At 43.8% G+C, this 15,490-nt stretch overlaps 1 protein-coding gene across 3 annotated transcripts in view; it reads right to left on the reverse strand.

The window, feature by feature from the left end:
- The window catches only part of SLC12A8 (solute carrier family 12 member 8), a 50,842-nt gene that overhangs the window by 5,365 nt on the left and 29,987 nt on the right, over window positions 1-15,490 (reverse strand). For all 3 annotated transcript variants that reach the window (XM_015635455.2, XM_015635452.2, XM_015635453.2), the window contains 6 exons: window positions 12,160-12,247; window positions 10,138-10,225; window positions 6,839-6,985; window positions 3,340-4,012; window positions 2,391-2,488; window positions 724-841 (listed from right to left, as the gene is read on the reverse strand). In XM_015635455.2, the coding sequence (XP_015490941.1) occupies window positions 724-841; window positions 2,391-2,488; window positions 3,340-4,012; window positions 6,839-6,985; window positions 10,138-10,225; window positions 12,160-12,247 (1,212 nt within the window). The remainder of the gene's footprint in view (window positions 1-723; window positions 842-2,390; window positions 2,489-3,339; window positions 4,013-6,838; window positions 6,986-10,137; window positions 10,226-12,159; window positions 12,248-15,490) is intronic.

Here is a 15,490-nt window from a genome sequence, read left to right on the forward strand (position 1 = left end):
TGGATGGGTGGATGGGTGGATACACTCCTGAGCAGCTGAGGATGCCCACACCATGTCCCTTCAGAGACACAGAACATTGCAAACCCCTGCAGTGGCCTTGCCAAGGAGCTGTGGGCTCTCATGAGCTGCCTCTGAATGTGCTTCACTGTTTAATTTTGAACTTGTTTAAGCCGATCATGTGCACAGATCTTTCTAATGCCCTCTGCCTAAAAGTATTTTCCCAGATTATGTTCCCAACATATTCAACATGTTTAGTTCTGGAATAAAAAGGCTCTCTTGTTCCACAGTTATGAATGCTGAGATTTGATGAGACACTCATCATAATTCTCATTCCTTAAACTTCTTTCAGGTGGGTTTAGATTGATTAGGTTTAATAAAACTTATTTACAGAAGATTTTTCTCATTGCTGGGATACATTTACAAACTGCCATCCCTATCAAATCTTAGTACCTGGTTTTGCCATTTAAAGCACAATATAATAAAGCAATAAGCACCATGTTCAAACTATCAAACCAATGCTAGTTACAGTTAGAATCCAACAGAAAATTAAAGGCTCAGAGAGAAAATGTATTTAAACTTGCAATGAAACAAATTGTCATCGTTCACTGTGTCACCTGCATATTAAACACAAGAGTCTCAATTCCTAATTAAGTTAAATTAAATTAAAGTTTAATGAATTTTTAAGCAGGTTTAATAATAAAGAAAAAAAAAAAAAAACCTCACCAAGAGGGAGTCCTGGGCTCACTTGGCCAATGTAGAAATACAGAATAACTGCTGCTCCCAGGCTGACAAGGGTGTAGATCCACTGAATGACAAACATTATGATGAGGGACACGATTGCCTGTTGGAAAGACATGGTTTGTGGTTACCCCAGAGTCTGGGAGGTAAGACCACGTTGAGAGTCAAAGCCCAGGTTACAGGGAGCCGTGTTTGGTCTCACTCTTAAAAGGAGGGACAGCACAGGTTACAGTGTCACCTTCAGCAGCATGGAGTAGCTCCAGTGAGCTTCCCTGAGTCCCAGAGGCAGGGTGGGTCTATGCCTGGGCTTCTCCAAGAGAAGTATCCACAGGCTCAGCAGCTCAGGAGGAGATTTGGCTCAAGCTGCATACAAACAGGGGCAGAGGTAGCATCTCCATGGGGGATGTTTGGAACAGCAAGGGGCAGCACACAAAGACAGAGCTACAATGGTCCCAGCTGACACAATCAGTGAAGCTCCAAGAGAGGAGAGAGGGGAGAGTAGTCAGGATGAATAAACACATCTGATTTTTGCTCAGGGTTTTATTTTGCACTGTCAATCCCATCCCAGCTTTGTTGCAACCTCCTCCCAAGCCTGATAATTGACAGGAAACCAAGTTTGCTTTAATGAGCACATCCATCATCTCCACAAGCAAATTCCCCTGCAAAGGCAGAGAGCTGATGGCTCTGCCAGGACATGCACTTGGGAGCCAAGTTAGATATGACACCAGAGATGGCATCAGCACCCCTAAACAACCCCCTAAAGATGTCATCCTAAAGAGGGGCCACCACTCCCAGCCCACCCCTGGTGCTGCAGCCCAGTGGGACCCCTCACCAGGAGCTGGCTGTTGACAGCAGCAACAATGAATTTGAAAAGTAGGTGTCAAAACTCCATCTGAGTATTAAACTAACGAGCTTTAATAGGTTATTTGAGTGGGTTTGTTACATTTTATGCACAGCTATGAAATCCTCATCCATGCAGCAAAGCCATATGGCTCATTCATTATGTATATCTGACCCTTTCTCTGTCATCTGCCCAATAATCCATCTTCCCAAGATGAATTTAAGTGTCTTAAACTTCTCAGCAGCTTGAGGCAGAAGCTATTCAAAAGTTATTTAAAGTAACATGGTGTAGGAATGCTCTCCTTTCCTCCCTCAAAAGATGGACTTTCATAGCCAGGCAGCTGGTATCAGGCAGTCAGCACTAATGAAACCCCACCCCAAGCTTGCAGAATCTGGCCCATTAATAAAAGCAACACAGTTCTGAAGATGATGTCTCACTCCATCACACAGCAAGAAAAAGCAGATTGGCACACAGTGAAAAGAGGGACAGTGATTTTTTTCCCCATGCAGCCATACATCTTTAAAGTCCTAAGACTCCAGATTTTGAATTTGTACTTTTGAGCTGGGTTGGAGCTTGTTTGTTTGTTTGGGGATTTTCCTGTTGTTATTTAATTTAACATGCCATTGGGCTTTCCCTGAATTTGAACTGCTGGATGCATGGGACCTTGAGTATTTTGTTCAGGTGACCTGGAATACAAGAATCAAAAGCCATTATTTAGGGTACTGGAGTATTTACACTGCAATACGTGAGGAATTTCCTATTGTTTTCTACAATCCCAAACCACTGCTCAAAATAAAAGAAAATTACTTACACCAGCAAAGGAAATCCAGTGACTGAAAAATCTGGAGTAAAAGGATTCTGGTATTTGCTGAATTCCCAGTTCTGGATTTTGTTGCTTTAGAGATGATTCTAGAGAAAAAAAAAAAAAAAAATTAGAAAGGAGCTGTAATGTGGGGTTCTTCCCTCTAGTTTACATTACCAGATTGCAGGAACCAAAGCAAAAAGTCTAACTGACAGCTGGGTATGACAGAGTTAAACCAAAACCTCTAAAATGAAAACTGAAAAGAAGTGCAAGAAAAAAACCAAAAAGTTACCAGCTTTGCTACCAGGTCCATTAGAAGGCCACATCTGTCTATCTCTGCCTCAGCTTCACAATTTGTGAAATAAGAAAAATAATACTTTCCTCCCTCAGGGGGGTTTAGTAAGATTAACTGACTAATGCTGATGAAACTCTACAGCACTGGGAAGGACAAACTCCATGCACACGTGCTGTATCAAATACATCACCCACTGAACAAATTCCCATCTTCACCTATGGATGCTGAGCTACGGACTCCACCTGTGTTGTGGAGACCACTGCATTTTGATAGCCTGAGCTTTAGAGTCACACAGCTCCAACCATCCTACCTCACACCAGGATGAAGTAAATCCCAAGATACACCTAAACCCTTTTTAATGTACAGCATTCAGCATGCCTGTGAAGAATTATGAGTATATCGTAAACAGCCCAACACTAAATTTAGTCCTGCCTGCTTTCCTGTGATTAATCTTCTGTAGGAAATTGCATTGGAACTTCTGCTGTGATGCATTGCAATGAACTCTACCCTCACCTGGAATAAATGATATTACTGCCATGAATCAATGAATGACAGCCCCATATAAAGCTCGTTTCATGCCTGCCTTCAGGAAAGCACTGGGAGGACCAAGGTTATAAACAATTTCCTCTGAACATGGAGATGCCCATCTCCTACAGCCCTTACCTTCTCCCCTTGGGCCAGGGAACATCATCACTTCACCAGAGAGCTGTTCTCTCTGCTCCAGCATCCTGGGTATGTGCTGGGCACCCACAGCAGGTGGGGAGCACAGACATGCATCCCACTGACCACCCTGCTCATCCACCTCCTGCTGCCCCTCATGGGGCTCCGTGGCCTCATCCCAGCTGTTCTGAGCCAGGGGAGCATCCCCATGGAGGTCCAGGAGAAAGCTGTCTTGTAATGTCTGCTTGGCTGGCTTCTTCGCCTTCTTTCGTTTGACCTTTCGGGTTGAATTCTCAGCTTCTTCTCTTTTGCAAGTACTTGGCTCACTAAGAAATGGTTTAAAAAGCTGGTCCATGTCTTTTTTGAATTCCAGCAAGGTGCCATTTGATCTGCCTTGAATTACCCCATCTGCTGCATGGCTGGGGGGCTTGTTGAAAATTAAAGGCTGGGAAGAGTGAGCAGGTCTAGAAGTTCTCATCTGGATCTCTTCAGGTTTCTGCTGAATGTCGTGGCTCAAGGACAGTGAGAAATAGGAATAGTCCACAGCAATATATGTCAGCATGAAGTTGATGGTGACTATGGGAGCAAGAACATTCACTTGCCCAATGAAGACAAAAGCCATGGTGATGAGACTTGTTAAGCAAATCGCAGCCACTGGAGTCTTGCTGGGGCCTTTCTAGTTCATAAATAAAACAAAATTACATTTAAAATAATAATCATGAACCTTGCTGTGAGGATTCCCCACTTGCTCAGCTGCCATATGTGGTTACCTGAGTTGTCTGCAGTACCCCCCAGTAATGAAATATATGCATGCATGTGCAAACAGAGGCTCACAGGCCTTTATAAATTAAAGAACAGACTGAAAGCCAAAAGCCGTTGAGCTCCCAGTTCATCCCTAAGCCTTATTCAAGCTTTGTCTTTGGTAAATTCATCCACTCTCACTCATATCTCCATGGCAAAACAACGTCATTAAAGCAGCAATAAACCTTCAGAGAGATTTGTGGGGCTTATGGGAAGTCTGGCAATAAAACGCGTTAATTAGAGTTAACCGTTCATCTCTAATTATTCTACAGGACTCTGCATCAATGCCTACCCAAAAGGCTCCCTCATGCTGCCCTTGGAAAAGCTGAGCCTGAAGCAGAGCCAGCTGCACATCAGCAGCTTCTGGCCCTGCCCTGGCAGGCAGCCGAGCTGGGTCTGCCATGGGGTCCCCTCCCTCAACCCAGCCCAGCAGCAGGTGGGGAGCAGCAGCCAGGTGGGCAGGTGAGGAGCATGGGGGTGGCAGGCAGGCCCAGCAATGCCAGGCACGTGTCCCGAGGGCAGGCAGCCAGGAGAAACATTTCCTGCTCCTGTCCTTTGGGACTGGGTGAAGGCAGGGAAAGGAGAAGGAAAAGAGGCACAAAGCAAAGGGCACTGGGAGTGGAAATACCTGAGCCTTGGGCTCATGAACTTTAATCCCAGGTCTAACATACCCTTCCTTGGACCAGGCACCATCTTGCTATTTTGCCACCTGACAAGCCTGTGCAAGCAGTGTAAAGACTTGCTTAAAAATATCTTTCAAGGTATCTTACAAAATATCTTAAGTCTCTACTTAACTGCATTTACTTCTTTAATAAACGTATAGCTTAAATGGAAACTATTTCTGTTCCCTCCACTCTTATTTATTAATAGAAAATGGGATAAATCCTGGACCATTACATCTTTTCAGAATGAACAGAAATACATCTCAGGGACAAAGGAACAGATCTCAGAAAGCATCTTCAGTATCAGAAAGATGTACTGAGATGGGGAACAGATGGGATGATCTCAGGATGCATCTGGCTTGGATTTAGATCCACAGAAAACATTTGTGTCCTTCCCATCAGCTGGAGTTATGGTGACCACACCACCTTCTTCAACCATGAAAAAGAAGAACTGATGTGGAGTAGACTGGTAAGGACAAATTAAATGTATTTATTCTCCATAAACCAAATCTAAACAATTCCCAAGGTGGCGGAGAGAAGGAAAGGGGAACAGTGATCTGCCTTTGATTTCTCACCTCTTTTTGAGCCCTTCCCATCATGGCACTCTGCCTGGAGTTCAGAGCAGAAAATCTGACAGAAAGACAGAAAACTATCAGAGAAGAGAGGGAATCAACTTTGCTAAACCACTGAGAATTTCATGAGGGTTGCCAAGTAAAGAACAGCTTGTTCTGGAATCACCTGAAAACTGCCTTCAGGAGCTGAAAGTTTTTGCAGTCATTATTGTTCCTGATTTCCCTATGATTATTAGTATTATTTTTGCTATTATTATAACTTTTAGTTAAGAAAACTGCTTTGAGAAACATAAAAAAACCCAGAGATAAAATTATTATGCTTACAAAATATTTAAATATTTTTAAACATTCATAAATATCAACACTGAAAAATATTTTTCTGTATTTTTAAGTCACTCTGAAGGAGCAAAACATCATAAGGCTTTTCCAGACACTCTGTACAAACAGTTAGGTACTGCAGATTATTGAGAGTGATGGAATTATTTTCTCCCTAGTCAGAAAAGGGGAAATCATGTATGGATATATAGCTCAAGACTACAGAGTCCTTGGTGACTGGTATCAGTAGTGCATAAAGACTATTCACGAAGCAAGGAAAAAGCTTCTTGTGATATTCCAGTCAAGACTTTGTTTCAATGCATATCTAAAGCTGAGAACACCCCTAACTTAACCTTTCAAATCTATTCTGTTTTTATTTAATAGTGTCCTGATGGCACCTTATCTTACAAAGAAGTGTCCCCTTCTCCACTGCACACAGGCTGAATCCACAGCATCACAGCTGGCCACGTACTCAGCTCTGAGTTACCACAGAGGAGAGAAACAGATCAAAGAAAATGTACAGGAAAGAAGAAAGAAAACAGATAAAAGGTAAAGAGACAGTTACCATATATTTCACCAAGTGCTGGGACAAAAGCTTCAGGCTTCTGCCCTGGACAGGAGGGCAGAGGAGAGGAGAGGGAGGTACTTCCTTTGCTCCTGGCCGAGATCAGCACCAGCACAGATAAGGTGTTTGCAAAAATCCCCACAGGCAAAGTTCTATCCTAAGTGCCTGTCCTGCTGGGGACACCTTGAAGAAGCGGGTCAGGGGGAGGGAGGGGACCGATGGCAGCCCAGGAGGGGCTGTGTGTGCTTGGGGGCAGGACAGAGACCCCTGGGCAGGGCACAGAGCTGGCTGAGCCAGATGTTGGGATGGTGAAGCAGAGCTGCTCCTGCACACTGCCAAACCCCATGGGAGGGCTTGGAACAGAGGCAGTGCACACAGGGGACAGGCAGGAAAGGACCACAGGCAGCTGGATGCTTGGTTCTTTAAATAAAACCACCCATTTCCTGTCTTTTCTGCCTGTGCATGGGATACCAGATCCTCTCCTCACATTTCATGCATCCCCATCTCACTCTACAGACACACAGAAATCTTGGCTTCTTAAGCTCAGGTGAAGGTTTGACAGCAATCCTGGAGAAAGGATGACTAACCCCATGTCCAAGGAAGGAGAGCATGGGGATCACATTCTCCTGGGCGATGCACTGCAGGATCCTGGGTGCTCCGTACAGTCCTCCCATGCAGGAGGCCAGGGATGAGATGTACAGCCCTAGCAAAAACAAAAAACCCACCAAGGATACCTGGAGGAAGCAGAGAGAATGCAAAGGTCATTATGTTATGCCTTAAAGACACCCAAGCAGTCTTAAATACATGTATTTTAAAAGATTGCAGATATTTTCTAGTGTTGTTAAATGAACAGAGCAAGCCCTGGGAAAGCAGCAATTTAATTGGTCTGTGGTATAAAGTACAAGCAATTAATACAGGAAAATTATCCCATAAAAGTAATTTAATACTGAACATCCTGTACCGACAGAACCATTTTACAAGCTCATATCCAAGAAATTCTCTGTTACTTGGAGCAATTGCAGCAAAGCAGCAGCTATTAGATTCCCCTTAAGTAAATGGAAGTGAGTTTATTTCAGGCGAAATCACTTATATACAGAGCACATCATATACAGGAAAAGCTGCCCAAGCTTCCCACCATCCAAAACAGGAAGCAAAACCCCTGTGTCTCAGAGGGGAAAACCAATCCTGAAAGAAAACCCACAGTAAAACCAAATCAAAATTGCCACTTAAGTAAATGGCATCTCAAAAAACACGCTCCAAAGGATATAATACAATGACCTTATTTTCCTGTCTTCAATGAGAAAAGAATTTCCTTTGGCCAACATGAAACATTAATAAAAAAAAATTTAAAGCCATAGTGCTAACAAGGCTGGTTTTAGAACTGGTTTCTGAAGCACCCTTTCAAGCTGGGAGCATCTCCTGCAGGTGTGGAGTGAAAGGAAGGACAGCTGCTGGTCTGGCACACAGAAGTGAGGACTGGGGTCCCCTAAGCAGGTCCCCACTGCTGAGAGCTGCAAGCACAGACAGAGTATCTAAAAAACCCCACCCAAATACACAAAACCCCACAATATAAACACTGTGCAAGAAAGCTTTGAAATGGGAGTGCTCCTGGCACTGCAGTGTAAGGGCATGGACAGAAAAAATAAGGAAAACAAGGTCTAGGGTCACCTGAGACAACCCCAAGTCCTGCAAGACCACAGAGGTCTGACAGCCAGCAGCCAGGCACAGAGAATGGCAAGGCATGGGGACAATTCCAGCACAAAGCCCAGACAGAGAGAAAAACCCCACATTTTGGTCCAAATCCAACATCTTCATACTCTTTTGAAGAGAGAGCTGGAGGTGCAGACAAATATCTGTGGCAGAGGATGTCACCAAATGCAGGTCCCCTGCATCCCACATGTCCTTTGCTCCCACCCCTACTTCCTTGGAAAAAGGGTCTAAATGAACACAGGTCTTCCCAGCTTCTGTCCCCCCTGAAGTCAGGTGCTTTATTAGGAGGAATGACAAAAATTTACATGGCTAAGATGACAAAGATGATTCAAGCTACATCTGGCTTCTTTTTTTTTTTTAATTGTCTACAAAAAATCTGCAGGCAGCAAAAAGAGATTGGGTAAAAAGCCATAAAAAGCTTCCTGTTGGGGAAGGCATGTGAAATTAATGTCATGATCCAGACCTGTTCAAGCTTCCTACCACAACATTTCCCCATGAAAATCCACTTGGCCTTGCGAATTGTATCTTGTGGGACAGAAGGAACCTGAGGCAAAGATGAGCAGATACCAGCTCTCATTAGACCAAGAGACAGACACTCAGTGGGGAATCCTCCCTTCCCTCTTCTCTAATCCTACCCTGCTCTGAGAAATACTCAGAAGAAACAAACAGTTGTTCCAGACATCATATATTATTTTAGCAGCCAAAAATGCTTGCATTTAAATGTGCTACTTGACATTCAAATCAGGGTTAGAGGGGAAGAGTCCCTTTCACCAAGGCTGATGAAAGGCTTTGCTATGTGTTTTGAACATAGAGGGTGTGAATACATTGCAAGGAATTGGCAGTTGGAGCTCATTAGAAGTGAAATTACTGAATCTCATTTTTATGTTTAAAAAGCCAAACAAATATTGTAACAGAGAAAAGCAGCCAAGCACTCACTCACCTGTGATAGAAAGGGAGAGTTTGGAGGAACAATGGGCTCTCCTCCCTTCCTCTCTCCAAAGTCATTAAAATCTAAAGTATCGTCTAATAATTCAGAGAAGAAACATGAATATTGCACCATTTGTTTGTTCCATATTAGGGGAAAGAAAATTGAATTTGCTTTTTTGGAGGGGGGTGTTTGCTTGTTTGGTTGGTTTTTTTTGTATTTGACATTATTAAATATCTTCTCATTCATTAGTAGGAGATTTTTCATTTTCCCCCTGAGGGTCTGAAGTTAAAGCACAGCTTTAACAATCTCTTTCTCTTCAGCAGATTCATCTAAAGCTGATTCTTTTGGTTACTGCACTTTTTGCCCATTAAGTCACTGACATACAAAGAGGTTGCCTTAGAGAAGGCAGGTTAATTCCTTTTTTCCCTGAAAGAGAGGTGTTTTTGGTTTTTTTTACTTCAGCAGGAAGTGGCAGAGCCCCACCAATAATTTGAGATTATTTGGGGGGGGTGGAAGAAGTTTAGAGCTGCAATTACTTAAGAAACAAAGCCAGAATTTCTAATTGATATTTTAGACTAAAACCATGTTACATAGATCAAACTATGTAAACTTCTCAGCTTCAAATGAATCACAAAAAAAATTGTGTCAAATACAACAAACCCATGATTTTGGATAATACTGAATAACAGAAAATTATATCCCATCCAAAGAAAGACAATGGCACACACCAAAAACTCTTGCTCTCCTTTCAGAAGCCTGCAGTGGTAAGGTTCATTGTGTGTTACACTACAACCCCTCCCTCGTGTAAATACTCTGTGTGGAATGTCTCGAGTTTAATAATCCTATTGCTCGCCCTGCAATTACAGCCTGCTAGATATGGAAATGTGAGCTTCGCTTGACTTAGTCAAGATAAGCAGGGGGGTTCTTTAGAGATTTCAGTTTGGTCTAAGCTTTCACCAATGAGAAAGGAGACATTGAATAAAATACAGCATTTATCATCAGACCACATTACCATACTTTAGCTCTTAAAACTATTGCTGGGTGATTATGCCAAGATTTGGCATTACGGGATATGCTGGTGAATGCAAGGCTATTCAAATCAATTGTTCACTGGGATTTGCAATGGGGAAATCCCCCTGAATTTTAATGAGGGATGTGTTCCCAAATTCCTTAGGCTTTTGGAAAACTCAAGCACTTAGTAAGGCAGATGGCAACCTGAAAGCACCATTATACAAAACCACAAATTACCTTCTCTGCTATCATGAAGTCATAGCGGAGCGACTGACGGGTACAAACGGCTCCCAGCAAAAAAACAAAGACCATGTACAGAAACCACCTGCAAACAGCAAAAATAAACCCATTTCTTCACAGCAAGACAAGACCATTGAGAATTCTGGCACTAAGAGAGCCAGGAGACAGTCAAATGCCCACAAGTGGGGGTCTGCAGTCACTCTGCATGGTTCCTAAATGATTTAGCTTCAGGGATAAATTTGACACCAATCCTTTTTACTTACCCACAGTGATGTGGCAGGGACAGCTGCAGCATGACTGCAGGTACCCCTGAGGGAAGCTCCCTGCACTCCTTAGGTGTGCAGGGGGTAATGGTATCAACTAAAGGAGGGTCAATTCAGATGAGCTGCACATTTTCTACAATAAGGGAGGTAAAAGATGGGAATACGCTGCCCAAAGAGGTGGTGGATGCCCCATCTCCAGAAACATTCAAGGTCAGGATGGATGGGGCTCTGAGCAACCTGGTCAGGTTGAATGTGGGAATTCCAAGCACAGAAAATACTCAAAATCTTGTGCATGCAATCCCAGACAGAAATGAATACAAGGTTCAACCTGAGACCTTAGAGACCAGATTCAGAGACAATGGGCAAGAATGTGAGTTCATAGTTTAGACAGAAAGACATTAAGCTAGGTAGTAGAAAGTTTTAAGGTTTTAAACTTAAGATACAGAAATAGATAAAAAGGTAATAAGAAGTTTTAAAGTGTAGCAAGTAGTTTTGTGTACCATTATATGATAGGTTAAGATAGTCCTCATTGTGGCAAAGACATATAAGACAAAATAATTAACAATTGGTGTGAAAGTAAAAACATTCTTTTGTAGCAGTAGTTAATTAGCTAATTAACCTTTAAAAGACCTTGTAACTTGTGGTCTTGTGACCACAAATATCTAGCAAACATAGTGAAGACATTCTCACCTTCATGAAACTACAGAAGAAGAAGAATAAATCATGATTTAAGACATCTCCCAGGGGTCCCATCTCTCTTAAAATCCCAAAAGTTGAAGAAGTCTGAGCTCACTGCAGAGGGTTGGACTGGATGGCCTTTAAAGGTCCCTTCCAGCCCAAACCATTCTGTGATTCTGAGGCTCTGCAGGTACACAGGTTCCCCCATACAGCACAGCCAGCCTGCTCTGCAGCCTCAGCCAGGAGCCTCTTCTGGTGTTCTGGCCTCTCCATACTCAGACTGGGGGATAATTTTGTCTGTAAAGCCCAGACAGCAGAGAAGGGAATGACCACAGCCTTGGATAGATGGATTCATGGGATACTTCTGTGTCCTGTGGAATCCCCCCTCTTAAAACAAGCACCAATTTCAGCAGGAATCCCTCCGAATTGTGAATTTTCCTTCCTGACTGAATATTGGTACACAATTAAAAGAAATAATTTCAAAGGTAATTTAGGTGGCAATAAAAGTAGGCAAGAAAACCTACAAGGACTTTTTCTTTTTTCAATATGCAGCAGTGAAAAGTTCTCCTGGAAAGCAGCATTTCCTTAGGAAGAGCACGACTTGGCGATGCAGGGCCTCTGTTTCCCCTGACTGGCAGGTGGGTAGGTCATCTCACCTCTCTTGGCCTCATTGTCCCAGTAACAAAAAAATACAAAATTTTGATACTTCTTTTCTATTTATATAGAAAAAAGGGGGGAAAAAAGTAATAACCTCCCCCTGCCTTTGACATTAACAGCAGTGAATGACAAAAACATCCCACTCCCAAGCCTTGGAGAACTCTGCATCCCACCCTGGGACAGCCAGGCTGCAGCAGCACAAGCACCCCAGCACAGATCCCACCCAGCAGTGGAAAGACTGAGCACTAGCAAACATCTCCAGCCCACCCAGAGTATGTGGTGGTAATGGATGACAATTTGAATGAGAGCCACACTTTCATTTTCCAGATGGCTGAGTAATAAAAGGCTGATGGGAATATGAAATAGGTTGGTCACACTCAGGGCAGTCTCCAGAGCAAATTTTCCCTAATCAATGACTTACGAGGTGCCAATAGCAGCCAGAGACCCCAGAGGGATGTTGGAAGAAGGCTTCTGAAGATCTCCACTCATGTTGAACCCAGCCATCACACCTGTATTTTGCAGACACACATGCAATTCAGAGTCAATCTAAGTTACAGGATATATAATACACATTGCAATATGTAATATAATTTGTTTGCTCATTGATTGTTTCAGAACAGTAACTATAACAGTAACTATATCAGCTCATTGCACTGCCACAATGCAAAATGCACAGACAAATACTGGCCCCCATCAATTATTTGGTAAAAAACTGTTCATGTTTTTAACAGAAGCAAGGCACCACTAACATGTCAAAGAAGCCTCTGTCTGGTTTGAACAATGCTGAGGGGAAACCCTCAGTATGTGAACAAAACCCATCTTATCTTCACACAAACCTAACAGGAGACAATGCTGCCCAGTTGTTGAAAAGAGAAATGCCACTGTTCATCAGGGCAGCCCATGCAGCAGGTGGTACAGCCCTCAGACCAGATCCATTGCAGGCATTCACAGGGGACAGCCCCTGCTATGAAACAGACTGTCCTGTCCACATTGAATGATGATCACATTAGCAGAGGGAATAACAGTGCTCTCGGCACGTAGGTGGCACCTTCCAGCCAAGGGATCTGCTTTGGAAGTAGGCATTATCTCTGCCTCACAGATAGGGAAACAGAAACGCTGAGAGGGCAAGTGATTGTCCCAGTGTCACGTAGAAAACACATGGCAGGACTAAGAATAAAATACTGAACTGTTATTTTAGGCCAGAGTACAAGGTATTATACAATCAGGGACAGTCCTTAGCCTAAAAAATTACTATCTAAAGATGCAAGAGAGGGAAACAGGATGAAGCAGAGGATTAGAGTCTCTACATTAAGACTAGAAAGCCAAAGTACAGATTGGTTAAGGAGCTTTGTCCATAGTTGAAGGAGGAGTCATACCACACTTGTCAAGAAAACAGAGATTCCCTTGTCACATTATGCCACATAAGTCACATAAGTTTTCTTAGAAGACTTCGGGTGTGTGCTATAAATAAAAATAAAAAAAAAATAAAAATCTGTGGCTTAGAATCCTGATGAGAATTTGGACAACTTGAAGGCAGGACCAAAGACTTCAGGAAGCTAACTTCTGCCCATCACTGTCCCCATCGGGATGTCAGACTAATGTCTTCATAAGGACACGTGGCCAGGAGCCAGCCAGCAGTGCTGATGGCACTGTCCCTGGGGCCAGGGTGAGATCACCACAGAACAATGGGAAGGAGGATGCCAGCACCATGGCACTCACAGCATCTGGCAGCCCTGGCAGCAGGGGACGGACCACACACCAGTCCACCACGGCTGCCAAGCCCAGCAGCCGTTCCTCGTGTTCAGAGGACATAAGAATGACAAAGTCAGTCTCTGCAGCTGCAAATCTGAGTGACTACAGCTCTAAATCAGCAACAGCCCATTGCATTTTAAAGCTCAAATACTGATTGCTGCTTGGAAGGGTTTTTTCCCAAGATGAAGGATAGACAAGAGCCGTGGGACCAATCTCGGGGTAAAGGGGACAAACCCAAATCAGCCAGATGGATGCCCTCCCTATTCCCTACAGACCTTGGCCTTTGATGAGCTGTCAGCAATGGCTGTGTTGCTAATCATAGAACACAAACTCTGCTCTGCTCTGTCCCAGACTTTGCTGTGCATCTTCATGGCACCATCTCCACATCTGCTCAAAGGGTATTGTAACACATCCTCTCCTTGCTGCCCTGCCATGAGGACAGCACATAAATGAGAACAAGGCACTCTCATGCTGCCAAACACATTCAGGGCTTTCTTTATTTATTATTAATGTTTTTTCCCTGATCATCACCTTTTTTCCCCCCTTGATCAAGTCCACTCACCAGCCATCTTTTCCTGTCATCTCCACCATGGAGCCAGAGCCCCGACAGCCGTTCCCTGGTCCCCACAGAACCCTGGCTTTCCTCAGCTCCTGGAAGAGCTTTTCCTCCAAATTCAGACCAGATTTGAATCCTTGACACCATACTGAAGGCATTACAAATCGAGTTCTTAATTTTCTCCTGGAAGACTATTTTGTGGATATGCTCCTAAACAGCACAGCTAAAAGTCTGTCAGCTGCTCTGGTTTTCCCTAGATAACACTTCCATGCAGTGTTCAAGCCCTGCTCCTTTCAAACAGCTACACAACAGGCTTAGCTAGAGGTGAGAAAAGTTAGGAAGGCAGAAGTCCATGGAAATGGTCACAAATATGCTAAATAAAGTCTCTATGAAGCACTCTTTGATGACATGCTACTTTGCAATTCAGAGACAAAGCAGAAAACTCAGAATTCTCTGAATTTTTCTTCTAAAGGGAACAAACTATTGTCAGGAGGACAGCTGTTAATCTCATGTGCTTCTTGGCCAGGTTACTCAAACATCTGGCACCACCTTTAAATCTTCCAGCTTGAGTCACCTCTCCCTCATCCAAAGTCCTGCCTCAGCAAAGCACTGGGGAAACACCAAAATGGCATTTTCTGGACCGAACATAAAAAAGTTGAAGACGTGAGTCATCGGCACAGCGATGACTGCACAGCCCAGGCTGCCTCGTTGCCTCCCTCCCACAGACCCACACACGCTCAGGAGCAGCCAGAGATGACTTCCCAGAGCCCAGATAAAGAGGATCTTGAGACTGATGATTGACCTCCTGCCCAGCAGTGACCAGGGGTCACACCCAGGCCACTGCACACCACTAGCTTCTGTCAGGGCTCCCAGGAGGTCACCAGAGTTTCATGGGTTCCAGAACCAAAGGTCAAGGCCACCACAGAGGGAACTAAGTCAGATATTTTCAGCCACTCCAGCAAAAGCCATCTCCTCTGTGCTGCAATGATGACTGACACGACCAGTGCAAAGGTATGGGCAACCTGGTAGTACAGATATATGAGCAATGCCAAAGACAGCTCTCCACCACCACCCAAATGTGATTTTCCAGACAGGATGACAGCTGCCTAAGAGCAGCTCTGAGAGGGTCTTTTGCAAGCAGCTGGCTGAGCAATGCACTTTTCAATGAAAGGACAACCTGACTAATTAAAAAAAAATTAACAGCTTAAACTATCTCCACCATTCATAGCCTCAGTTATCCTCTGCCAGAGAACTGATCTGACTTGCAAGAAGCCACAAAAAGCCTTGTCAGAGATTCTAGCTGCTCAGCAGAGGAAAAACCCCACACTTGCATCTAAAACTCAGCAACACAGAGAGATGGGGATGTTCCTTCCTTCAGACACAGGCCTATCCCTAGGGAAATGGCCAATCCCTTCTAAGTCAAGCAGTCATATCTGCAGATTGT

Source organism: Parus major, chromosome 7, assembly GCF_001522545.3.
Source record: "Parus major isolate Abel chromosome 7, Parus_major1.1, whole genome shotgun sequence".
Classification (NCBI taxonomy): Eukaryota; Metazoa; Chordata; class Aves; order Passeriformes; family Paridae; genus Parus; species Parus major.